Raw genomic sequence first — 26,920 nt, 5'->3', positions numbered from 1 at the left:
GGGAGGAAGGGGAGGGTCCTGGAACCAAGCCCTCATGGATACAGAGGGACAGCTGTATACAAAGCTTAAAGAAGCACATATTCCCTAATGGTATCTCAACACCAGATGAAGAATGTCATGTGTAACCATAAAAAGCTTAAAAGTAATATTAAAACTTCAACGGTGGATGCAAAAATCGGCAATAGATGGGTGTCTTTGAAAGGAGACATTACATTAAGGGACCAACAATTCTACCTAAGCCAACATGCTGGACACAAAATAAGCCCCCCAAAGGCTACTGAAGGATGGGGGGGAAGGGAGTAGGCATGTGGAATGGGCAAATTAAAGACAGGAAGAATGCCTGCATTTCAGCCTTGACCCTGCCACTTCGCTGCGTGACCCTGGACAAGCCATGTTATCTTTCTCTCCCTCACTCTCCTTATTTATAAAATAGGAAAAATACCTCATGGGAAAGTTGTGGGTATGAAAAAGTTCATGTATTCAAGTTATACATTTTCCATGGCAATATAATTTATGGTCATGTTATCATCATCGGGAAGAGACTGAGCTTAATAAAGATAATTGGTTAGGATGCAGATTTAGATCTATCAGATTATTTTCTCAGTCCTGAGCCTATACTGCACAAGCCTTAAGCTTTGAAGCAAGGATATCACTAACAGATTTAGATTTTTCAGTCTTTTCTGTTTTTCAACAGGGATGCCCAATGTCCTTTCTCCTTTGAGAGTACAAACTCTTAATAGTTGCAGAAGCTTAAAAGAATGGTCGTGTAACAGAAATTTTAAAAGTATGCCAAAAGATAGAGTCAGTATAGGTGTTCTCAATCTGGGAAATAGTGTACCATTCATTACAGCGAAGGAGTGGTCACTGCATATTCTCCTGAAAGATATTTTGGTGAAGGCAACAGTGTGTATTCAGAAAGCACAACTTAATCTCTGAAGCCCTGTTGACATACTAGGTACCATTCAAAAAATCTCATCCCTTCTTTATTACCATCGTATGTCATGTCTTTTAGAGACTACTTTGCAACACCAGTGCCATCTTTGTTATTATCCTAGCTTGAAGAGTGAACATTTGCTACTGTTTCTACAGTTCTTTAAATTTGGTCTCAAGAATGAAAATTTGTTTTTATGGTAGAAGGTTTTTAATGTGTGATATTTTCAAAGAATAGAGAAAAACTCTATAGATCTCTCAATACTTGGAAGGGAAGTAGCAGAGCCCAATGGCTAAGATGAGACTCAGCCATTCATAGCACACACTGGATCGGCGCTGATTTTCCCGTGCACCACTTGGTACAGCCATAAAGCCACAGTATGTCCAAGACAGAAATGCCACAGGGAGACTCTTGCACACATTCATTCATTTACACAACAGCTGCAAACACTGGGTCCACCAGAACTTTTTTTAAATGAAAGAACAGAACCAAACAAATCTAAAACCATCATTTAAATGCTTGCTGCCCCTTCAGGTCTAATATGTTAATAGCTGCACATCCTCATAGGATGAGAAAAAAAAAAAAAAAAAAGGAAAGCTTGATATATAAGTTTTAAAAGGAAAAGGATGCATAATGATGGGAAGTAAACAATCTACTTGTTAAAAGGGTCTATAAAAGGAAAAAATGCACAAAAACTGTCACTATCAAGACTGTACACAAAGCTAACAACAAATAAAGGAGCAAATGAAGAAAAGGCAGTTCATTTTTAATAATTACCACGCTCATGAGTGATGACTGAGGAAGGGAGAATAGTACATTGACGGTAGTCGAAAGAAAAGGAAATGGGGAAAAAGAAAGAAGTTGAGAGTTTGTTTTTGCTTTGCTGTTTGTAAGGAAATAAAATAGAAAACGTGTTAATCAATTTGGGCAATTATTTTTGTGTGTGTCTTTAAAAAGAGTAAACTAATCAAACCAACCTCATATTGAGAGACAGAACTAATTCTCACATTAGGATGGTCACTCTCATCAGTTATTTCTGATTTGGGACTCACAAATGTTATTCTCATCTATATCTGGTTGACAGTGGCTAGGAGGCCCAGTAAAATAAACCTGGGTGGTCACTATTTCTTTGTGGGGAGCTGATGTAAAGAGTGATTCAGAATGATGAATGGAATTGTGTTCAGAGCCTATGGTACATTAGCTAAAAACTGCAGGGGAAAATGAAATTGATTTCTAATTCCATGACAGGGAAGTCAGACTTTGGATAGAGAACTGACTCCTTTTTAGGCACTTTCCAGCTGGAAAATGCCCAGGACTTCTGTGAGACATTAGAGGCATGCAGTTAATGGGAGCTGGGATTTGTCATGGCTCTGAGTTCTCCAGATGGGCCCCTCAAGACCAGGTGTTGTTAACTGTCGACACAAAGGTTAGTAATGAAGACATCTGGCTTGATGTCCATTTTCAAAAAACCTAAGTAAGTTCAGAATTCTGCTGGTGATTTTTCTTGAAGGTAGCTAACCCAATTAAATAACCGTGTGACGAATACTTGATTACTGAACCTATACGTTCAAATGCCAAGCAGAAAATAAAATTACACAGGTGATATATACAGAAGCAGCAGTGTTAGCATATGTATAAATGATAATCTTTAAAATACCGGAAGAAAAATGCAGCTAATTTTTTTCCTATTGTGAGAACAAAAATATACAGAGATAATTAGAGAGATTAGTGAATTCTAAAATATTTCAGAAAGGCAAGCAGACTACAAATGGCAGAGGGGAGAAAATTTATTTTTTGCAATAAGATTAGTTTTATATAAGACCCAATGTTCCAAAACTAATACATTGATAAGATGACAACTCCAAACCAGACCAAACAAACAAAAACAGATAAACACACAGGGCCTTACTCAAACTAAATTAATTTAAAAATCAAACACAAAAGAATAAAAACAAGTCAAAACCAAAAATAGTGAAGATACTTTCTTCTTAATAAATACCAAAACGAATGTGCAACAATAGTTATTTCTGCTTTAAATGCACTGTGTGCTAAATTTTCTAGTTCATATATCTATTTATAGAGAGAAAAGCTCTAAGAACCGGTGAGTCATTATTTTCGTGCACATGTAAATTAAGTGATCAGAGTTATTTAAACACAAAAATTACTCTTTATTTCATTCAACAATTTGGACTTGCAAAGACATGGATATATGAGATAGAAGGATAACTGGGCTAAAAGGGAGGAGATAGTAAGACTAGTGGTGGACTGAAGGATCTGAAAGCATCACTGTCCTAAGGAGACAGAAGAATTTGAAAGCCTGACAGTTTGCTAAAGTGGCCAAAGAAAGTCAAACATTTTCTAATGTGGCTCATCCATGTGGTTTAGAATTTTATAGATAATTCTCTAATAAGGGATATTTATTTACTACCCAACTAGGGGAAAGACCACTGACAGTAGATCTGGAATAAAAAGGAATCAATGACCAACACGGAAGATTGGGTTTTGGATGTGACCTGCATGGGTGTCTAACTATGAACTTTTAAAAGAGTCACATAAGCATTGTGTCTATTTAAAGATAACCTTGTATCTCTCTGTAATTTCAGGGAAGAAGTGGGGACACGTGATGCTTTTAATTTAAGTGATCAATACCTGATCCTTCCTCGGTCACCATCCCAAGTCCTTCAGCTTTGTTTTGTCGCTCAAATGCGTTTAGGTCAAGGACACTGCAATAACAGGGAAGGAAACATTTAGAGGCCTAACAGAACGTTTTCTTTCTTCAGGAGAGCAAATGTCTAAAAACTGTGTATCGTGAAACGTGAACCAAATGTTATCAGATACTGAAAACCTACACTGACTCAATGCCTACCAACCATATTTTCCTAGTACCAGACTAGTTTCTCTCCAGGGTCCACACTGAAATGATCCATGTGAAAGTCAAGCATATGGCATTGATGGGTTTCAACTTTGGGAGAACATTACAAAGTTAGCAGACATACTGAAATATAATTAGAATGATCATGTTTTTCCAGTTGGAATAATAACATTAAGTATGTGGCAGGTTCCTCAGTCAAATGCTGTCTGAACGATTTCAAAGACTGTAAAAAACAGAAAATGATGAACATGGTCATGACGATCATGGTTAAGGCTCATTCATTTAGGGCAGATGAGAACTGGTCTAACGGCTCCCAGATAAAATGAAAAAGAATTTTGTTTTTTGTCTTTTAAAAATCATACACTACTCACTCCCAAGTAAGCAGAATACACATTGATTCTCCAAGGTTCCTATTTAAGCACAGGGTAGACTATTTTAAGACATTATTAATGTGGAACAATTAGTAATTAAAACATTACTAACACCTAACAGCAAGATAGAACATAAGACACTTCCACACTTTTGTCCCACTTAAAAGTGTGTTTAATCATTAAAAATTCTTCTGTGTATGTGCTGTCAGTAATGTACTTACAAAGTAACACGTACTTTAAAAGGTACAACCACTGAGTGGAACCAAAGCAAGAAAAGCACGTGCTTACCTGCATGACTGCATCAGGCCAGCAAGGCTCTGAAAGAACCCCACATCCTTTTTCTCCTTGAGATAGTCCAGCATTTTCTACAGCAGATAGAGAAACCACAGGGTCACTGAACACAAAGCTCGTTTTTTGTTAAATAAGAAATAAAAACATCCTTTGATTCTGAAATAAAGATAAAAAATATCCAGTGCATACAAACATGACGGACGTCACCTTGACCACGAAATAGTGATAAGCACGTCACGGCAAGAGACTTGCACATTTCTAAGTGCAGCAGGACATATACATGGCTTGGAACAAGGGAGCTGCTTTATAAAACACCATAGGCAGCAGGAATATCAGGGGGAAATAATACTCTTAATTCTCTTCATGTCACTCTGTAAGTATCTGGAGATTCAGATACTTAGCTCAAGTTTACCGGGAAGAAGGCCCACCTGTCTGCTATTCACAGGTTTCATTACAAAAGTGACTTCCTTAAACAGCATTCCAATCCGAGAGCTCTGATTACCATATGCTAATGTTACAGACAGAAATTCAGTTTCCATTACCATGGTCTCTAAACCCAAGGACTGGTGGGAATCATGTGACTATTAATTTTTCTCCTCTTTTCTCAGAATGATGTCCAGATTCTGTGGTCAACATTTTGGTTAAACACAAATGTAAAAAATGCTAAAGCAATGCATGGCTCCCACTTGCTACTTTGAATGTAGATACAGTGTGCTGGAGGTTTCAAATAAGAAGTACTATGTGCAGGGCAGGAATAGAGAGGAAGACATAGAGAATGGACATGTGGACACGAGGCGGGGCGGGGCGGGAGGGAGAACCGGGAGACTGGGATTGACGTACGAGCACTGCCACGTGTAAAATGGACAGCTGGTGGAAACCTGCTGTACAGCACCGAGAGATCAGCTCGGTGTGACCTAGGGGGTGGGATGGGGGGTGGGGAGGTCCAAGAGGGAGGGGATCTATGTATACATATAGTTGATTCATTTCATTGTACAGCAGAAACTAACAACATTGTAAAGCAACGATACCCCAATTAAAAAAAAAAGTACATACAAGATGATAAGATGACAGAGGCACACCAAAGGTTTTAAGAAAATAAAGATACTGCTCTTCTCTGAATCTTAAATAGAAGGGATTAATTCCTACTATCAGAGCTATCTAGATAGGGCTCAGCTAAGCAGTCAAAATATTGGTAGTACTCTTTTTCCAGAAATCAGAGAGTTAAAGGTAATATAAAACTAAATATGTGAAGGCTGTATACACATACACAGTGTATATATATTTGTGTGTGTGTGTATATATATATATACATATATACACACATATATGCATACACCTACACATGCACAGACACATAAAAACGCACAGCCATTTTGGGGTGGGTGTGTGATAACTTATTGGTCTAATAAAACATGAAGCGCTTATTAATCATTGGCCTTTTAAAACAAAATGAATGTGGGTTACAGGGTCAAAGGGGAGTGGTGGAATATATATCTGAAGGTTTAAAGAAAAAAGAAAAGATCTGTACAGACGATGCGTACATTTATTACATGGTCTCTCAAGGTTCCTTTTGTCTCCATGGATTTCTGAATATATATACTATACAATTAAGGTCTTTTGAAGCAATCCATAAGTCAAGGGAAATTATTTATAAGTATTGTGGCGAGATTAGGTTGGTTTTCTTTATTTTTCCTTTTTTAAAAAACGTCATGTAGTCATTTACTATGGAAATCAAAAAAGAAAATCTATAGATTGGATGGGAGAAAATTCACCTTTATTTTTACTAACTTCTAACTGAAATTTAGCATTCCTTTCACCCAGTAATCTAAGCAACAAACACTAAGAGGATTAGTAGTAGCTACGATTTTGTCACCAATAAAGATTTCAGGTATTTTCATATCACATTACAGCTGTTGTAGATATTTAAAAATATTTAGACACGTCTTTTCTTCTCAAAAATTATTAGACCAACTACTAGATCTTTTATTTAATGAGTTCATAAAGAAACATATTACTTTATCGAAAACCTATTTTATAATATTTTGATAAACACATTTCAATATACTTGGTTTCCTTTTCAATCTATGTAATTTTAATTTGTGCACTTATAAACATTACACCGAGAGGAGGCCAGAGATTTCAACGAACTGTCAGAGGCAATAAAAAGCTAACAACCCTCGCTTAGGTTATGTCTACGTTCTCTTCCAGTACTAACATGTAGTGATTATATTTACAGAAAAAAATATACAATTTGATGGGGCTTCCCTGGTGGCGCAGTGGTTGAGAGTCCGCCTGCTAATGCAGGGGACACGGGTTCGGGCCCCGGTCCGGGAAGATCCCACGTGCCGCGGAGAGGCTGGGCCCGTGAGCCATGGCCGCTGAGGCTGCGCGTCCGGAGCCTGTGCTCCATAACAACCTTTACTAACCCAAAAGAAACCTTCAAATTTTCTCTGCTTTTCTTTTCTTAGACTCAAAGGTTTCTAGGAGCCTCTTCCTAGCTTTGTGCCACTGTAGTGGTTCTGAGGTTCACAGCAACTTGAAGTCAAACATTCTAAAGTTCTCATTTGCCTTCCTTTCCTTCAATGAGGGTAGCCCTTTACCTGCTTGACTAAAACTTACCCAAGAAATAAACAGTTACTAGTTCCCTGTTCAACCGTGCTTTCTCATACAGAAGCCAAGATACAAAAATAAGAGACATTATAGTTTTAGAATAACACAATCTGATGCTTATATTACGTTGTGGTTTGTTGTTCTCCAATGAGCATAAGGATTTTTTCTGAGCTCAGAGCCACACTGTTGGCCATGTGAATGTTATCCCCAGAGGTATGCAGTACACACCTGTGACAGTCCTTTTTTAAGTCACTCAAATACTCTTTTTTTCTTTAGTGAAGTATAGTTGCTTTACAATGTTGTGTTAATTTCTGCTATACAGCAAAGGGACTCAGTGTGTGTGTGTGTGTGCGTGTGTGTGTGTGTGTGTGTGTGTGTGTGTGCGTGTGTGTGTGTGTGTGTGTGTGTGTGTGTGTGTGTGTGTGTGTATTCTTTTCCATTATCACAGGATACTGAATATAGTTCCCTGTGCTGTACAGTAGGACCTTGTTGCTTATCCGTCTATAGATAATAGTTTGCATCTGCTAACCCCAAACTCCCAGTCCTTCCCTTCCCCACCCACCCCTTCCCCCTTGGCAACCACAAGTCTATTCTCCATGTCTATGAGTCTGTTTCTGTTTCATAGATAGGTTCATTTGTGTCCTATTTTAGATTCCAAATATAAGTGATACCATATGGTATTTGTCTTTCTCTTTCTGACTTACTTCACTCAGTATGATAATCTCTAAGTCCATCCATGTTGCTGCAAATGGCATTATTTCATTCTTTTTTATGGCTGAGTAATATTCCATTTTATATATGTGCCACATCTTCGTTATCCATTCATCTGTTGACGGACATTTAGGTTGCTTCCATGTCTTGGCTATCGTGAATAGTGGTGCTATGAACACAGGGATGCATGTATCTTTTTGAATTATAGTTTTGTCTGGGTATATGCCCCTGGAGTGGGATTGCTGGGTCATATGGTAGTTCTGTTTTTAGTTTTCTGAGGAACCTCCATTCTGTTCTCCATAGTGGTTATGCCAACTTACATTCCCACCAACAGTATAGGAGGGTTCCCTTTTCTCCACACCGTCTCCAGCATTTGTGATCTGCAGAAAGTCACTCAAATACTCTTATTCTAACAAGCTCAACAGACCTTGGCCTTCAGCTGGATATGGAGATTGCATCCTTTGTCATAACTGGTTGAAGTTAGCAAAATCCCCGTCCAGATAATGTCTAACTTTTAAACAGAACATCATTACAGAACTTGGTTGGGAAGTGATTTTCTCATATCTTAGGAGAATAGAAAGAATTACAACTAGAAAAATTCTTAACAATGCATTCTGTTTACACATTAACCTAGAAGCCAGCTTTGTACCAAATATACAACAAAATCTTAAGAGTCAATTTTTAGGAGATATAACACTATAAAACATATTACCAAACTAGGCTCCCTAGGTAAGGGTATTTCTTTTTCACTATTAAAACAAACCAGCTGCTTTACGCCAACTTATTCACATGAAATGCAGCATTGCAAATGATGACACCGTATGACATGACTTCAGACTTCTAACCAGCGTTATTATTTGTTGTGCTACCTAGAAGGAGTGTTTATTGTGCTACCTGGGAGATATTTGGATACTGGGACAAGATGACCATAAAATAAAGGCATACTTTACATAGAAAATGAAAACAAAAAAGTACAACTAATGTACAACTAATAGTTCTTTTAGGATGACTAAAATAGTTCAACAGGATGACTATACGGTCCATCTCTTCGAAAAGCACATGATGTGAAAGGCTCAATGACATACCTGCTGTACTGTAGAGTTCCCGCCATTTAAGATAGCAATTCCGAGTTTCAAAGTAGCAGCCACCATGGGTCCAGTTTCACCTTAAAAATACAAAATATTGTGATCCTTCTATCACTTCACCTGCTACATTAACCAATTCTGTCTCAAAATGTGCACTTTTAAAGTCATTATTCACCTCCTACAAACCTATGTCATGGTGGAGAGGGACAGACTGACTCATATAACAACAACAACAAAAAAATTAAGAGTCATAATGCATATTTTGCCATCAATGTTTTCACTAAGTTCTGTGTAATATGTCTATGATTGAAACTATATGAGAACACAGAAAAAACGAACAGGAAGAAACAATTGATTTTGAAATACTGACACCTAAAATTATTAAAATTCAAAACAAATCATGTGTATTAAAATAATACTGAAATGAATATGAGCTACTTAAAATATTCTCCCTCCTCCCTCAAGAACAGTATGTTTGAACAACTTTTAAAATCTCCATTTCATCACTTTTATCTTAATACGTTTATAGCCTTGCTTTATTAGGGTGACTAGTCACAATTTTCAGTTATTTGAATAATAATAACAAAATTTCAAATCCAACCAGTTGTCTATAATTTAGCATATTATGTTTTATTTTTACATTAGTCGCCTCCACTTATCTTAGAAATGAAATAATCCCTATATTTGGAGAGGGGTGCTTAATAACCACCATTACTTTTTCATTCCATTAAAATTACAGTAAGTAGTTTTCACAAAGAAGGTATTACGAATGTAAGAAAAATCAGCTTGCACTGGCTGGCTACTGAAAAATGCAACAGTACTTGAATTACTAAAAATGACTCACTTAAAAAATCTAAACATTTATATCAAGGGCCCCGAGGGCCAAGTCCAGCTTGGCACCTGTTTTTGTCAATAAAGTTTTATTGGAACATGGCCACACCATTTATTCACGTATTGTCTCTAGCTACTTTCATGCCACTCTGGCGGCGTTGAAGAGATGCCACAGAGGCCCCAATGGCTCACAAAGCCGAACATATTTACTATCTGGCCTCTATCAGAAAACATTTGCCCACCTCTGATTCACATAATCAGTTTGTTAGAGTTGTGTCCCAATATAATTTCCAAAACTTAACGAACAGAAATAAAAAATCTTTTAGTAAGATTCTGATTTAAAAAGAAAAATCAACATTGAACTTTGTAAGAGAGGCGGCATTTGTCAAGTCACCTGACCTAGTCATGAACAAGAAATTCAGGGACTAAATAAATCGGTAGACTTTACGTAAGAGCGCTCCTAGGAGTAAAGGGGAAATCTACAGAATCAGCCCTTCCGAGGTAGAGCCAGGAGCCTCACCTTTGCTGGCACTGATGGTCTGCAGCACCATCTCAGCTGCACCGCGGTCGTGGAGCCTGGCTTGTTGGTACAGAAGCTTTTGCTTTTCCATTTCTTTTTCCTGAACACAAATCCCAACCATTTATGTTGCAGCTATCACTAAGCAGAGCAGCTTTCTATAAACCACATTTTCAGTCATCTCTTCATGTATGGGCTCTATGACAACATTATGGACCATTTCAACACCAACAATGTTATCCAACAGATGTTAACATAGTCAACTCTTGGTTTTTCCCTTTTTATTTCTTGTGATAGACTTTTGGTACTGATTTATCAGGATGAATTTTCTCAATTGTCATGACTGGATTAGTCCAAAGCCTGTATCATACTTTTGAAGTACTGTACTTCATCACTGAAACTTGCACTTTCTGAATGATACATTCGTGCATCAGTTTGTCACGTGTTTAATCATCTCCCAAGTCATGGTCATAACTTGATACTGCTCAGCAAATGGCTCGAGTTGTAAGTCATCACTGAATGACAGAAAAACATTAACTGAGGACGTGTTGGAGTTTAAGCAAAATTGAAAGCTGATATGGATAAAAAGGTAGGCTTCAACTAAGTAGTGGACATATGATAACAGATCTCCCCAGTCCCCTCCCAAAGAATAAAAGAAGCAATGTGCCTTTATATTTTGTATTCTCTGGTGGTAATAAACGATACTGCATGGTACTGCTAGAGCAATGGCTAGAGTTTGTTCTTTTCCACTTAAACTACCACTGAACACATACAGAAGGAAATCAAAATAAAATATAAAGGCACAGCAAGTTCAAGACTGGTAGGATCATTCACTTGAGCTATCCAGTTCGCTGGAGAATTGAGACGGAACCAAGCAGTATAAGTTGCAGAATGAAAGTTGCATAGAGCACTATGACAGCGCGTCCATCAAATGGCGTGGTAGAGAAGCTTAGTCAATGGGACATGAAACAGTCAATTAGTATCATGTCCATAAACACAACGGCCAAAACATATATGACCTAAGAGCAGGAAGAGCTGCAGCAGAGGTAGCCAGAGTGACAGCTTTGCTGCCATAAACTTTCCATCCAAAGTACGGAAAATAGACACTGGAAGATGGAAGAGGTTTAAAAAATGAAGGCTTGCTAGTTACAGAATATGAAAAAGAACATAAACTAAAAGGAGGGGGTAAAAGAAATGGGCTCAAACAAATGAAAAAAGAAACCTTTAAATCAAAAGCAACCAACACAGACATTTATGCTGTTACCAGAGAGTTCTCGCCGAGGCTGGCAAATTTGTCTCTTAAATCTTTGATAATATCGTGCTGCGAAAACAAAATTGATCAGGGTTTTTTTTCACACTATAGTTAGAGCTCCTGTGGTTAAATTTTTATTTTTTCTTAAATTATGTGATAGGCCTAAATGGAAGCAGAAAAAAGAAAAAAAAAAAAGGCAGCTTTGCTTTATACGTAGCCATGCTAACATCTAAAAGGTTTGCCTTCATGTTTAAACCTCTTCCTGTGAAGTCAAAAACAAAACGAAAACAAAACCACACAGACACACAAAACTATATTGTCATTACAACAGAGTTTCAGGAAAACTGAAAGAAGACCCTTTCGTCTGCTCTTCAGGTGCTGTTTAAAATTAGGGAGCAACATTTGATTCTTCCTTTTAGACCCAACAATCTTTGACTTTCCTCCCGTTGCCAGAGCTATTTCTGGAACTTTTACTTCCTAGCTTAACCAACTCCCTTCGTGAAAGAGCTGTCCAGTAAAACTGATAAGAAATTACTGTCTTAAGGAACTGTGCTATTATTTTCATCAACTAAAGAGGCAAAGGAGTTAGAAAGAATGATTCTTCTATTGACGCAATACAACATAGAAAGATAGTCATCAGGAAATCCAAAGAAGATGGAAGATGGCAGCATGCCATATATTCTTGAGGAAAAACAAATACAGAAACCCTTCGCCATTTGTGCTCCAAAAGTAGGGAGACCAGCTCAAAGATCTGGCAGAACAACCTGCACAATAGATTCCAAGGTCCCAGTATCCTCTTCAGTAACTGAAATCACTCATGATGGACAGACCTCAGGAGGACCAAGAAACACAGGATATCAAATTGCCTTCTTTACAAAGTAAACTCCCTGAGCAAAGATCACGCTAATTTTCCTTATGTAACATCTAAATTTCAATAATAGTATTTGGGGGGAGATGATATGAAACATTTGAAGAAAAAATAGTGAGCAAAAAAACACACTCTGATCTAGAGGCAGGAAAATCATATTTCATAAAGAGGGATCAGGTTGACCACTCTTTTGAATTTCTTTGTTGGAAGCCCTCTCTTCAGAACATCTTTAATGTTATTTCTTTTTGTACGTTGTTGTCCCCTTTGAAAACTGCTTCTGGGTATATAATTTAATCTTTCATTGGAAATTTTATCACGACATAAAAAAGTAAAACTTTAAAAGTGAAACTAGAAAGTTTTCAGGCAATAAAATGATGGATTATGTGGAAAGAAAAAAATTCTTTCATTTCAAATATACTGCAGATTAGCTTTTCTAAGCAAATTGGAGACAGATCTTTTTTAAAGTATCTTATTCAGGGAAACAGCACCTTGAAAGTACTTTTTAAAGGACCTTTTTAAAAGTAGCGTTCCTCGCCCTGCCGCACTCCAAATTCCGCTTGAATTGCTGAAGGTTCTTAAATATAACACTATACCTTCAACCTGTAGTTTAGTCTTTAAATTATTCCAAGGTTACAAAGGGAAAAATGCTTCAGGAATTGCTGTTTCTCCCAAACAAGAAGACTGTCTCAGTATTCTATTGATATAGGAAACTTTTACATTTATACGATTTTATGCAGACTCCTAGAAACCTCGGAATCACTAGTACTGACAACCTGCAGCAAATTAGCAAGACTCTGTGGCATGGGTTTCTGGATCAATCACATTCTTGGAAGGCTCTACTTTGTGTCCCTAAATGCTTTTCATCCCTCAACACTTTTTTTTCTTCATCTAACTGTATTATGTATGATTGTGTGATATTTTAAATACCAAATGAGGAAAAGGTAGAGATACAAGGGCAGAAGCTAGACATTATTTTCTACAAATCATTTTCATTGTGACATTCCTATACTAAAAAAGCATGGAGTTTATTTTCTTTTTCACCCCTTCACAAAAGATCAGAAGTAACGAACATTTGCAAGCTTCTGATCGGTACTTATGCACTTAGAAGAGTTATGAAATTGCCCTGAAAAATGAACTTACTCAAAAACAGCAAATCAGACAGGTTTAAAGGTGGATATTACCCCCTGAGAACATCCAGTTCAAAGCTTTCAGTTCAAAGATGAAAAGGCTGAGGTACAGGGTAATTAAATGTGACCTGCTGAAGGTCACCTGGTTAGCACCCAGATGAGAACTCAGGTGTCCTGCCTTGGGAGGTTCTGTGCTCATTATGATAAAAGATTTCCTCTCATTGGGCTTCTCTGGCTTGATTTCAGTAAGGAAGTGAAATTGATTAAATGTAATGATAATAGCAAATACTTACAGAGTTTGTTATGTGATAGGCAATGTTCTGAGTGGATTATATACATTAACTAATTTAATCCTCATCACAATCCTATGCAATAGAGACCTTAATTAGTCCCATTTTATAGATAGGAGAATTGAGGCTTAAGATCATACAGCCATATGGTGGAGCTGGGATGCAAACACAGCTGGTCTATTTGAGTGTCTGTGCTCTTACTGACTCTGCTGGATCCCATTTTCTGTAAATCATGTGGCCAAGCATAAGCTTCAACTGGGATTATTTTTTTTAATTTTTATTTTATGTTGGAGTATAGTTGATTAACAATGTTGTGTTGGTTTTAGGTGTACAGCTAAGAGATTCAGTTATACACATACATGTATCTATTCTTTTACAAATTCTTTTCCCATTTAGGTTATTACAGATTATTGAGCAGAGCTCCCTGTGTATACAGTATGTCCTTGTTGGTTATCTATTTTAAATATAGCAGTGTGTATATGTCAATCTCCACTGGGATTATTTTTACAAACAATAGCACATGCAGCCAAATTACTGTGCATGTCAAAAATGCACCATTATATGTTTAAATATGTGTTGTCTACATATTCACATGCTATTTAGGTCTACACATTCATATGCATAAATTACCATACACAATACAGAGGTCTGTGCTTTGGGGAATTTTCCTTGTATCAGGACCAGTACTCCAGCCCACACTGAACCCCCTTCTCTCCAAGTCTTAGCGACTTGCCTTGCTTCTTAAGTACAGTGGCCCCAGAAATGGCTTTTGCACCATTACTGTGCTTACGAAAGCTGGCTCTTATCACCACTACCACTGTCTAAGGAAACCACATGCTGATGCAAATGGAGAGACTGCAGTGCCTGGACACTCGGCAGGCTGGACCCAAGCTGGCTCTGGCTTCCCCAGGGGTCACCTGGAAGAGCTGGTTAATATCAGCAGGAAGTATGAAGAAATTAACACCCTGTAACCAATAAGAGATAGGAGGTGGGAGGAAACCAGCAGATAAAGTGTTCCTGGTTGCTCCCCAGGAGGTGCTGTTCCAGGATGCATATAGCCTCTCCAGGGGCATCCAACACAATCTAGCAACTAGCTGTATGGCTGGTTAGTTGTGGTTAGCTGGTCAGCTCAAGAATGCATTACTGCATTCTCTCTGCTTCCCTGTATCAGTTCTCGTTCTCCCTCACTCTTACTCCCCTGAGATTTTAACACCTCCAACCCCAGTAGAGTGTTAGCAAATAACCTCTTTGCTCTGTTTTCTAGGGAACGTGGGCTAAGACAGGAGGGTATTACTGCAGATCAACAATTTCAGTATATAAAAATGCAGTTGGCAGATTGCAGCAATAAGCATGAGTATTGGAGAACACTGGCCATGAAAATTCCTTCCCCCTCTCCCCTCTATGATTCAACAGTATGACAAGCAACTCAACACTCTAGGGTCCATATTTTGACACCACAGAGCTTCCACAGTAGAAACTAAAGAAGTGTAAATTTTCTTGATAAAAGAGATAATTGTTTCAATGTTTTATATCCGTAGCTTTATCTTCAATTTTTTCATATTTAATCGTTCTCTTTGGTAAGATTCAGGAAGCCCTGCTAATCTAAATTGGTGTGTTCCTATGAACACAAGTAAATAAGCCCATTCAAAGATCAAATTATGTAGCTATCGGAGAGGGAACATCTTATAGCCAATTCATTCTTGTAGAATTACAAAAAATTGAATATATTCAAATTTAGATCATTGGGGGCTTCCCTGGTGGTGCAGTGGTTGAGAGTCCGCCTGCCGATGCAGGGGACACGGGTTCGTGCCCCGGTCCGGGAAGATCCCACAGGCCGCGGAGCGGCTGGGCCTGTGAGCCACGGCCGCTGAGCCTGGGCGTCCGGAGCCTGTGCTCCGCAACGGGAGAGGCCACAACAGTGAGAGGCCTGCGTACCGCAAAAAAAAAAAAAAAAAAATTTAGATCATTGGAGGGGCCAGACAAAAGTGCTTTTATCAGTGTGTAGAGCTATGTAACATCAGTCTTTTAAGACATTTTAGACCTAAATGAATTCTTTCACACCTCATGGTACATACTTTAGAATATGAGCTGGGTATTGGCCTGAGTACGTAGTGGGTATGATGTCATAGGTTAGTCTCCTAAATTTTTATAACAAAATATCAACTCTTTCACAGGCATATTTGGCATTTAAGACACAAGAAGTTCTCTTTAATCAGTAGGACAGAATGATAGCACCTCAGGGACTCACCAGAGAATTCATCTGTGAAGTAGAAACTGGGCATTTGCCAAAGGATGATGCAACTTGCTTAATAGTTGAGAAAGATGGTCTAGAAGGCGAGTTAATGGTCCATTCCTCTAGATTTACTTAAGCTTCACCGTCATTAATTTAGGTTTTTCCATAAGTAGTAAATCTATATTAAAGTACTTAATTCAATGAAAGCTTTTGTGTGGAATATTATCATTGAACGTTGCACCCTCAGATTTGGAAGAATGGCAGTAGGAGAAGCAACCATCAGAAGAATGTTGCTATATGTCTTGCAAAATCATCATTTTAAAATGTGGTCCACTGTGGTACCAAAGCTCTTTCTTGTTCTACGTGAGATCGTGCTCAGAAAAGTCATTCGACTTGAAATATTACTTTGTTATTATTTGTTTTGGCTTATGAAAAGCTCAAAGCCGAATAAAGTAATCCACTGTAGTAATTAACATTTTGGGTAATTGCTAAAATGTTTCTTCCCTTTCAATTAATATTGGCCTCTTTATAATATTTAACTGTCCGTTTTCATAGTTTTAATATTGAAGTAGTCTCAAGTCTAAAAAGAGTTATATATAATTACTAACTAAATATGCAATTAAATTTTCAAATAAGTAGTTATATACATATAAATAGATGAAGCTGGGAATTAAATTATCAACTTAAATCAGGCAAGTTTTAACAGGATCATGTCAGTAAAACATACATGTGATGGAAGAAGAGCTGGTAAATACTAGGCATTTTAGCCTCCACTCCCTGTTTTCCATGTTTTTTGAGCTTTATTTATGTTACTCCTCATGGAAATTTTCTTTATAATGCTACCTTTTTATATCTACTTCTTTCTTCTCAATATTCTTATAGATAATTTAAGTGGAAAGTACAGCAAATATTAATAATCAGCCAGTTATAGGGATAAAATTCAATTAGCGCACTATGTTATTCCAAAATTTATTTAACATAATTTGTTTTAAGAATTATTGAAACTGCCAAGCGACCTTTCAAATTCATTATAACTTAGATGAAAAATTCCACTATTTAGACTATACTAAATAATGTTAAACAACCAGACATCTCAATGTAAAAAGTCTGGTCCATTACTAAATTTATAAAGAGAAAGCAATAATCCAGTTGTCTAGTCCAATTTTTCAGTGGTGTTGCTGTCATCACAGGGCCAACCTCAGACAAAACCCTCTTTGCAGGTGATTGGTTCTCTGTCAGCTCTAAAAACACGGCCTCATTCTTCGGCTTGGGCAGAGTTCATATTGTTTACTCACAGAGTGTGTATTTTGCAAATAGACTATTCCACAGATTAGGCATAAATGATGAGTTATAGTATAGAAATCACACGGAGAGTCAGTCAAGCATTGGTTAAGAAGTGAAAAGTCCCAAATCTCTTCTATTGTGTTATGCGTACGAGTATGTGGCACCACTGGCAACTCTAAAATCCTGTCTCTTTCTGGGACAGTCACACCGGCTGGTCTCTACCTCCTTTTTTGGGGGATTAATTACCAGGTTTCACCATTAGGTGAACTTCTCTCCCACCATCCTAAATCCAAGGCATGTAGCCCATTCTCCCAGGCGGGGCGCCGTACATCTCCCGATTTCTTGTTCTCAGTATGACCTGAATCCTACACTGTACAGGCTAAGATTCCACTACTAGTTACTCCCAGACTTCTTTTCTGAATAGGGAACCTTTCTAATGTCTCCGTCTAAATCAATATTCTTGGGAATGAATTTCAGTGCTATCCGTGAAATCAAATCTTGGTGGATGTTAGGAAGTCCCTTTATGCTTTCAACCCTCAACAAGTCACAGGAATTCTATCTGAGATCATTAGTGATAAAACTATAAAAATCCAGCAAATTAGGATCACGCCCATTATAACTACTGATTTAAACCCATAATCTATAATTAACTGTTATGTCTATTATATGCCATTAAATTATATCCATCTGGTTAGAGCTAAACCTGATCACATCTGCATGAACTCAAATTTTAAAATGCTATGAGAACAATATAGTCCTCCAAATATAATAGTGAGTTAAAAGCATTATAATTTGTTCCTTCTAAGTAGATTCTTTATGACATTCTAAATTCATCTTAACAGAAAATATTTCACTTTTTAAAGTAGAAGGCAAAAAAGAACACTTTACACTTAAAAACAGAAAAGCTTTCTCTTTTCTTTAAATAAAGTCATTGTAGGTATTTTTTTCCTGGGATGTTTATGATCGATTTTCCAACTAAATAGTCTCATGAAAATAAAATGTAAGCTTAACAGGGTTCATATGAAAGGAAAATTTTTGTGATTCTAGACCAAAATGTTTTCTCTTAGCAAATTTTCCAGGTACTTAGCTCTTCAGAATACTCAGAGACAGAAAGAGTCATCTAGTTCTTCACTATAAGGAAATGCTAAATTAACACTGAAATCATGGAATATCCTCTCCAATTACTAGCACAACGGAAAAGAGGATTATTTCCAATCCCACCAGCAATGCCATATATCGTATCTCTTTTCTAGTAATAAGACTGGTATAAAAACCCTCAAGAGAGACGAGGCATGAAATGTTGCACTGAAAAGTCACCAGCTAAAATTTAATCACCGGAAGGGTGGACTCTTTCATCTCAGCATAGTACACAGCTCAAAGTCAACACAGAGGATAAAATTTCAAATTAGGAGTCATTTAAATTGCAAGAAGAATAAACCTAGGTCAAGGAAGGGATACTGAAGAGACAAACTGCATTGGAGCTACAAACTTGGTAGAAAGATTGCAAGACTTTTTTTTTTTTCTTTTTTACAAAAAAGAATCCAAGATGTTGGGTCTAACAAAGGTAAATGTCACAAGAAACTGAAACTCAGACCCAGACAAATACACATATATATATAGTTTTACCTTGCTGCGTTGGGATCCTGTGACCTTAAGGAAGGATGAAGACAAGAAGCAAAATAGCAATAAACAATTGCTCGGAAGACAACCGACAGACCATAAATGGTGTGCACGTCAGAAAAATAGTATTATCTGCTGCGCACAGCTCATTCTAATTTAGCTCAGTTTCTCATCAATGAAGATGGAGTTGAGACTAGAAATACACATACATTAGAAAAGATTATAGTGTCATCCAGGAAATTAACCTTAAGGCATTTTTCTCAGCCAGCAATAGTCATGGGTCATTCCCAAATTAGTTTGATTTGGTATTTTTTTACACAATGACTTCAATGCAATGCTGCAGAGATGCTCACATCCAATTATTCCTGAAAGGGGCACTACTCAATATCTACTCCTCACCTACCACTTTTTTGTGGGTCCACTTTAATTAAAGACTTAACAGCTGGCTACTAATATATTTCCAGACTTCTAGCTCAAAGCAGACATGTAAATTAATAGCAGCAAAAAAAAAAAAAAAAAAAAAAAGTCTAATCCATTTCCTTCCATTTAATTTCTTTTTGAAAATTCCAAAAAAAAAGAACCAATAAATAAGGAGAGGGTAGTTGGCAACAGCTGGTCTTTCTTATAAAAAGCAAAAGTGCAGCCTAAGCAAAGGGGGAAAATAATATTTACTTTCCCTTTGGCTAATGAATATTGAGCAGTATTTCGAATTATACGGAAATGTAAGATCTGAGAAGGTTTGAGGAAATAATCATAAAATAGAACATAGCCCTAGGAATATATGCAATCCTGCCTCATGCAAGCAAACTGCACTGTGTGCCACCACCTACATATGTACAGGGAATGAGTGACCTAATTGGGCAGAAGTCAAAAGAGGCTAAATCTTTAAGTCTTCTTCGATTTAGAAAAAAAAAAAATCAAACCAAGGGTTTAATGAGAAACTTGATGTCATGTTGCTCTTCCATAAACATTTTTCTGCCACGTCTGTTGGAAATTTCAGATCACATCATTCACTGAGATGAGAACAATTTAAAGCAACCTCATCTCTGAGGGCTCTCAGGAACACTCATTCTGAACATATGGGTTTTATTTGATTCTTTAACTAGTCTATGTTCCTTGGTCTTAACTTCAGCAAATGTTAGGACTCAAATTTGTCCATCCAGCTTCTGACATGCAGTTCCTTGACACAATAAGCTGCAATAAGCCATGAAGCAAGAAACATAAATGTCAGTTATAAGCTATGAAACAATGTTTCAACGTAGACAAAAAACAAATATAGAAAGATTCATCTTACTTCAAAACTCTTTACTTCCTCTTCCCCATCATCGTCTTCCTCGTCATGACAACTCTGATACATGTAAAAAAATGTTTTGAAAAGGTCAACAGGATAAGAATATGTTGAGGCAGAAAATATAAAAGAATTTAGCACAGAATACTGAATCATTTGTGTTAGTTTATCATCAATATTGTTTAAATATGTACATTATATATAATAAGCTTAGATGACATGATCAATGAATCTGTGGCCTAAAAGAAAATTATACTGTGCATATACAAAATTAAAATGCTAAATTACCAATTTTATATATACCATGGAGATATTTATGAGGTCTGTATCACACTACACATACTACTTATTCATGCATTTTCCTTGTGCAAATCAAGTTACAAGCCTTAAAAACAAGGATCACTGTTTTCTCCTTTTTTGTGCTTCCTTTACAATGTGTTAATACAGATACATTTAATAACTATGAACTAAAATTAAAAGAAAGCAGTGTCCATTACTTAAAGTGAATCTTGTCATCTTTTTCTTGTTGTTGTTAAGTTCATTTTTTATTGTATTTGGTCCAAAGGAGGAAAGTAAAATTCCAACTGCTACCAAGATTATTCTTTCACAGAAAAATGATAAAACAGGCAATTTCATTATTTTGAGTTATTTTCCCAGAAATGGTAAAGGAGCTGTGCATGTATTCTTATCTAATTCCCACAGCTGAAAATTTTGCTTGCTAAGGAAGCAGAGCTGTTTGGTGGTTAGGAACATGGCCTGAGGATACAGAGCGCCTGGTTCAAATCCTGATGCTGCATGTATGAGCTGTTTAGTCTCGGGCAAGTTCCTTTCCCTCTCTGGGTCTCCGCTTCCTCATATTTAAAGTGGAAATAATAAAAAAAAAAGTAACCATGTTCCTGAGAGAATCACATGAATTAATATATGGAAATTGTTTGCCACTTAGGAACAAGTACCTGAAAAACAATAAGCTTTTAATAAATCTCAACTGCTATTATTATCATGGTTTGGTACTAGGAGTACCGTGTTGACCAAAGGAAGCAGGTCATCAGCCAATACCTGTGCTAGGAAGAACCTAACGCTCTTCTAGGTTAGATTACTGCAACCCTTCTAAGGATTTTTTTTATGGTTGGTAAACACTCAGTGTATCCATGAAACTCATGGAAGTGGTTAAGTATAACTTACAAATCAGAAAAATACTTTTAACTCAATGATTCACAGTACTTTGAGTACATACGTGAAGTAGAAATGGGAGCCAGGGTACAAAATGTGATCCTTCTACCAGACTCAGTGATAAATGCTGAAAGGTTTGTTACATTCTTTCATTCATTCAACAAACATGTACTGAGCATCGCCCTCTCCATTTCATGAGAATGTGGACATGGTTTGCAAAGGAGAAAATAAGGGGACACAGACCTGTGACAATTTCACTACATGGAAAAGTTGCTAAATAGTATGTTTCAGCACAAAATCCAAGATGTTAATTATTCATTCAGAGTGCAGGAACTTTTTGACTATATGTTAATGTCACCTTGACTCCCGTGTCAACAGTTAACCAGGATTTTGAAAATAAATACACATGAGAAGTTTGGCAAAACGTATCTGGAAGGCAAATCTGTAACCCTCCATAAATATTGTACATATAATGTTGAATGCAGAGGAATTCTGGCTGAGCTGCTCCTTTTAGATTACCTACATAATGCTTCCTTCACATGCATTATAAATTAGGAGTGAAACATAGGGATTTTATCAAGTAACAAGCATGATAACTATCTAATCAAATTAGAATACCAATACAAAATGTCTCTTAAGAATATAAAGTTACACATTTTCTGAAACACATCATCTCCTATACAAATTTCATTACCTTCAGAAATACTGGGAACAAGGCTTGAGTTGAAGAATACATTTAGAAAAGTTGGCATTTTGAGTTATAATGATATGCTTTTAAGCTATAAAATTCATATGATATGTTTGCTTTTATGTAAAGGAATTTAGAGCTCTAGCTGACACACACACACACACACACACACATATATATAAATATACACACACACATTTTTTTGGCCGTGTGGCACGTGGAATCTTAGTTCCGTGACCACAGATCAAACCCGTGCCCCCTGCAGTGGAAGTACAGTCTTAACCACTGGGACCACCTAGGAAGTCTCTGACAGATATTTTTTACAAAGAGTTATTTCGAAACAAAATACCTTAAACTGTTTTCTAAAACTTTCCTAAGAAAATTTAGTGAGATTCTCTTCTAATGAAGTTAAAATTTTGATTTTTAAAATAACCTATTAAACCTGAATCTATTTGGAGACCTATCTGAAAAAATTCAATAAACCCATAAACCACTTTAAACTTGTCCTGATTGCCATGGGGCATGCTGGGACCACTAGAAAACTATAGAGGATGTCTAGCACTTTTTAATGTACTGACCAGAAACAGAGGGATTTACAGGCATAGGACACAACGTTTTTCAATAGCAAACTGCATCCACGCAATTTGTGTGATAATGCTAAGTAAACAGTAGGATCTATCAGATGGTCCTGCAACACAGGACTTAACTTTCTGGATCAAAAGGATCAATTCTAGGCAAGGAAGAGTGATATCGTACTCCAGGAAGGAAAAAAGTGAATAAAACCCATACATAAAGGGGCAGAAGCATGAAATAGAGAATTTAGAAGGAAAAAATTAGAGAAGACCGAAACAGACGATACTTCAGACATTCAGATATCTGGATCAAAACTCAAAACTGGCAAGGAGAATTCATGAAGCAGTAACTGGGGCACTTCACCTTGCCACTATCCGCTGGAAATTTCATTCTGCAAAACAAGTGTATGTCATACGTTCTTCAGTTGCCTTTCTGATTGCAGTCACTCCTCAGAAGACAGAGGAAGCAAAAAGAAACTTTCAGGATGGATTTAAAACTAAGTTTTGGGTGAGATAGAAAAGAGAAATCTCATAAGAAAGTGATCCTGGCATTTTATCATTTTAACCAGCAAAGAACGAAACACTAGGTATAACTTAATGTGTACCTTTCAGTAAGTTATAAGAGAAAGAAGAGGAAACATTTTCCTTCCTTAGCCAGAAACTCAAAAGACTGAAAACATTATTGAGTGTTTAATTTATGACAGTATCATTCTAGATACTTCCACATGGTTATCTTATTTAAATTGGTAAAACCATTCCCTTAGAACAGAACAGCTTCAGACAGCCCAGAAGGGATGATGAGTACAGAGATATTCTGAGAATCAAGCATGAGTGACCACAATGAGGACAAAAGGAAGGGGCAACAGCAAACCAATGTGGGTGCACTGCAAATTCTCTAAGATGCTCAAAAGAGGAGATATATATGATGTAAGGAAGGGGTTGGAAAGATAAGCAGGAAAACAATTAACCTAAGGGTTAAAATAAAGTGGGGCTCAAAAAATACAAAGATGTGGGCTTCCCTGGCGGCGCAGTGGTTGAGAGTCCGCCTGCCGATGCAGGGGACACGGGTTCGTGCCCCGGTCCAGGAAGATCCCACATGCTGCGGAGCGGCTGGGCCCGTGAGCCATGGCCGCTGAGCCTGTGCGTCCGGAGCCTGTGCTCCACAACGGGAGAGGCCACAACAGTGAGAGGCCCGTGTAACGCAAAAAAAAAAAAAAAAAAAGATGTAAAATGATTTTTTAACATACAGCCAAACACAAAGCAAGGAGAACAAGGAACAGAAAGTACATGATTTACAGCAGAAACTGTAATAATAATAATAGAGAGAAAAGGCAGAACTACTCATCAGCCGTTTGCTTCAGACTTAACCACCAAAGAGAAGTGATTTTTAAATATGAAAGTTACCTTGCCAAGAGAAATGAACATTAAGACCCCAATGAAATGCTATATTACACCCACCTGGTTGACAAAAATTAATAAAACATAAAATATCAAATATTGGAGAAGATGTAGATCATCAGAATCTCTCTTAAACATTGCAGGGAGGAATGTGATTTAATGCAATGACTTTGGAAAACAGTTTGGCATCTTCTCCTCAAGTTGAATATTCATATACCCTATGACCCTTGACTTTTGGACATGAAGAAGAATAGGCATTTCAAAATCTTTTTTCACATCAGCAAAAACATAGATTCAATGCAAAAGGCTACCAACAAAAAAGTAAATGGATAAGCTATGGTGTAGTTGCACAATGGAATGTAATAGTCAAATCAAATGATCTCCAGCACACACAAGAGTAGAAATAAATCTTAGAAAACAATAGTAAGTAAAACAAGTAAGTACCAAAAGATTACATATAGCATACTGCCCTTTTAAAAGTTAAAACAAGTAAAATCTCAAAAATATGTAATTATATACGTAACACACATGTATATATGTAATATATGTATTAATAAATTCATATAACTAATGTATACTATATAAAAGGAAAGCAAGGTTATCCTGAACATGGGCTACAGGAGGATGATTTCCTTGTGTGGGGAGGCAGCGTATGGGTTAATGGAGAGGACCGTATGATTACAGGTAGGGTTATTATCAAGGTCTTAGCTTTTCTTGTGAGTGGTGAGTTTATGAGCAGTTACTATATTATTAGAAACTACTAAGTAACTACTTTGAATAAAGGTAGCCCATAATGTAACGGACCAATGATGAGAGTGTATCATGAATCCAGAGCTCTGATTAACCCAATTCTGGGCTCCTATGGAAAATGAAAACTGAAAACAAAAACCAACTAATATGTAAATGTTGCCTTCATAAAGTCCTGCAAATGGAAAAGGAAGACATAAGTCTCTTGAACAGAGTTCAAGTGTCAAGATTCAGGGCAAAAATAATCATATGTGAATGTAAAATGACCACTGGTAAACTCTGAGAAACCATGAAGACCAAGAGAAAGTTTCAGACTCCTGGAATGCAGACTGTCAAAGTGAAGAAAGGCAGCCTCCAAAAACTACTTACTAAAAAGTTTGGTATCAATCATCAAAACTAGCAACTTAGATAAACACAGGGAAAGCACACTTATGGGTTTGTGGTTAACATAAATGGAAAGAAATATTTAACACTGGATGAGAGAAATGAACTTTAAAAGTATTTTGGCCTTGGGACTTCCCTGGTAGCGCAGTGGTTAAGAATCTGCCTGCTAGTTCAGGGGACATGGGTTTGATCCCTGGTCCAGGAAGATCGCACATTCCGTGGAGCAGCTAAGCCCGTGTGCCACAACTACTGAGTCTGCGCACTAGAGCCCGCGAGCCACAACCACCAAGCCTGCGTGCCACAACTACCGAAGCCCACATGCCTAGAGCCCGAGCTCCACAAGAGAAGCCACCGCAGTGAGAAGCCCATGCACCGCAACGAAGAGTAGCCCCCGCTCACCGCAACTAGAGAGGAAGCCTGTGCGCGGCAACGAAGACCCAACAAAGCCAAAAATAAATAAATAAATAAATTTATTAAAGAAAATTTTTTTGGCCTTGGATAATGGTACAACTCTAATTAGAGAAACGATGACTTATACTTAACTTAAAGAGTATATCAACTGCCAAAATACAGGTATGTGAGGTAAACCTCAGAAGAAATTCATAAATGACATGGAATTTAGGTGAACATGCAAGCTCTTGACAAAAACGTAATCTGGCTGCCAAAAAACCAGTGAATTCTTACAATTTATTGTAAATATATAGAATTCCAAGGCAGAATAAGCGAGGATAAAGTCCCAGTGTGCACTACACAGGTGAACTCACAGCCAGCACAGTGTGTTCAAGTAATTTCTGGGGGGCGCATATTGCTAGATGATTGAGAGAAGAATGAACTGAGTAATGGAAGCTTAGCATTCCTGGGACACATTAAACAATAAAAGGAACAAGATTATTTAATTATGAAGGGAGAATCTTGAGAAAAAGCATCATCAAATATTTGATCACTTATCAAAAGAGATGAAACTTCAGGATTCAACCAGGACACATGCAGAGGCTGCTTCTGGTCCAGTCACAAGGAAGAACCTGAACCATCGGGAATCTCCTACTCTCAAAACAGGAGCTTCTCCCTTTTTAGCCCACTTGCTCACTGCTCCTTCAACTGCGAGGACAACAGTCCATGGACTCCTTTACAATCTCCTTACTTATCAGCTCCTTCTTTCCTCATTTCCTTATTTATCCTAGGTAGAATCCAAGATCCAATGCCTCAGCCACTCTCAGAGCGATACGCAAAACCCCTGTGATCCCCTGTCCTTCGACAACAGTCTGGCAAAAATCCTTATCCTTGACACATCTAACTTCCTGCCTTCTCTGAATCTGCACTTGGTTCTGGGAACTGCTAGAGAAAAGCCACACAACCAGAAGACTGGTACTGTCCAAATTCATAAAAAACGACATCGATCAGGCTTTCCACACTGCCTGGGAATTCTATTTTAGTTTCCAGTCAATACTCAGTCCTAATTTCCACAGAAGGATATATCCTTCCTCTTTAATCTTTTAACCTAGTGTTTTTTTAATATCTATTTTATTGAAGTATAGCTGATTTACAATGTTGTGTTAGTTTCTGGTGTACAGCAAAGTGATTCAGGTATACATACATATAATAGTTTGCATCTTCTAATCCCAACCTCCAAATCCATCCCCTCCCACCCCCTTGGCAACCACGAGTCTGTTGTCTATGTTTGTTTTGTAGACAAGTTCTCTGTGTCATATTTTAGATTCCACATGTAAGCAATACCATATGGTATTTCTCTCTTTCTGACTTACTTCACTTAGTACGATAA

The 26,920-nt window shown here is 37.4% G+C and overlaps 1 protein-coding gene across 1 annotated transcript in view; it reads right to left on the bottom strand.

The window, feature by feature from the left end:
* RYR2 (ryanodine receptor 2) overlaps positions 1-26,920 on the bottom strand; it is a 542,915-nt gene that overhangs the window by 75,148 nt on the left and 440,847 nt on the right. The window contains exons 80-85 of the mRNA XM_060126891.1: positions 20,188-20,241; positions 11,484-11,540; positions 10,223-10,322; positions 8,872-8,951; positions 4,463-4,539; positions 3,581-3,654 (exon numbers count right to left, since the gene is read on the bottom strand). Coding sequence (XP_059982874.1) covers positions 3,581-3,654; positions 4,463-4,539; positions 8,872-8,951; positions 10,223-10,322; positions 11,484-11,540; positions 20,188-20,241 — 442 coding nt within the window. The remainder of the gene's footprint in view (positions 1-3,580; positions 3,655-4,462; positions 4,540-8,871; positions 8,952-10,222; positions 10,323-11,483; positions 11,541-20,187; positions 20,242-26,920) is intronic.

The sequence above is a fragment of the Lagenorhynchus albirostris genome, chromosome 16, assembly GCF_949774975.1.
Source record: "Lagenorhynchus albirostris chromosome 16, mLagAlb1.1, whole genome shotgun sequence".
Classification (NCBI taxonomy): Eukaryota; Metazoa; Chordata; class Mammalia; order Artiodactyla; family Delphinidae; genus Lagenorhynchus; species Lagenorhynchus albirostris.
Note: the sequence above shows the minus strand (reverse complement) of the source record. Positions and strands in the feature narration are given on the sequence as shown.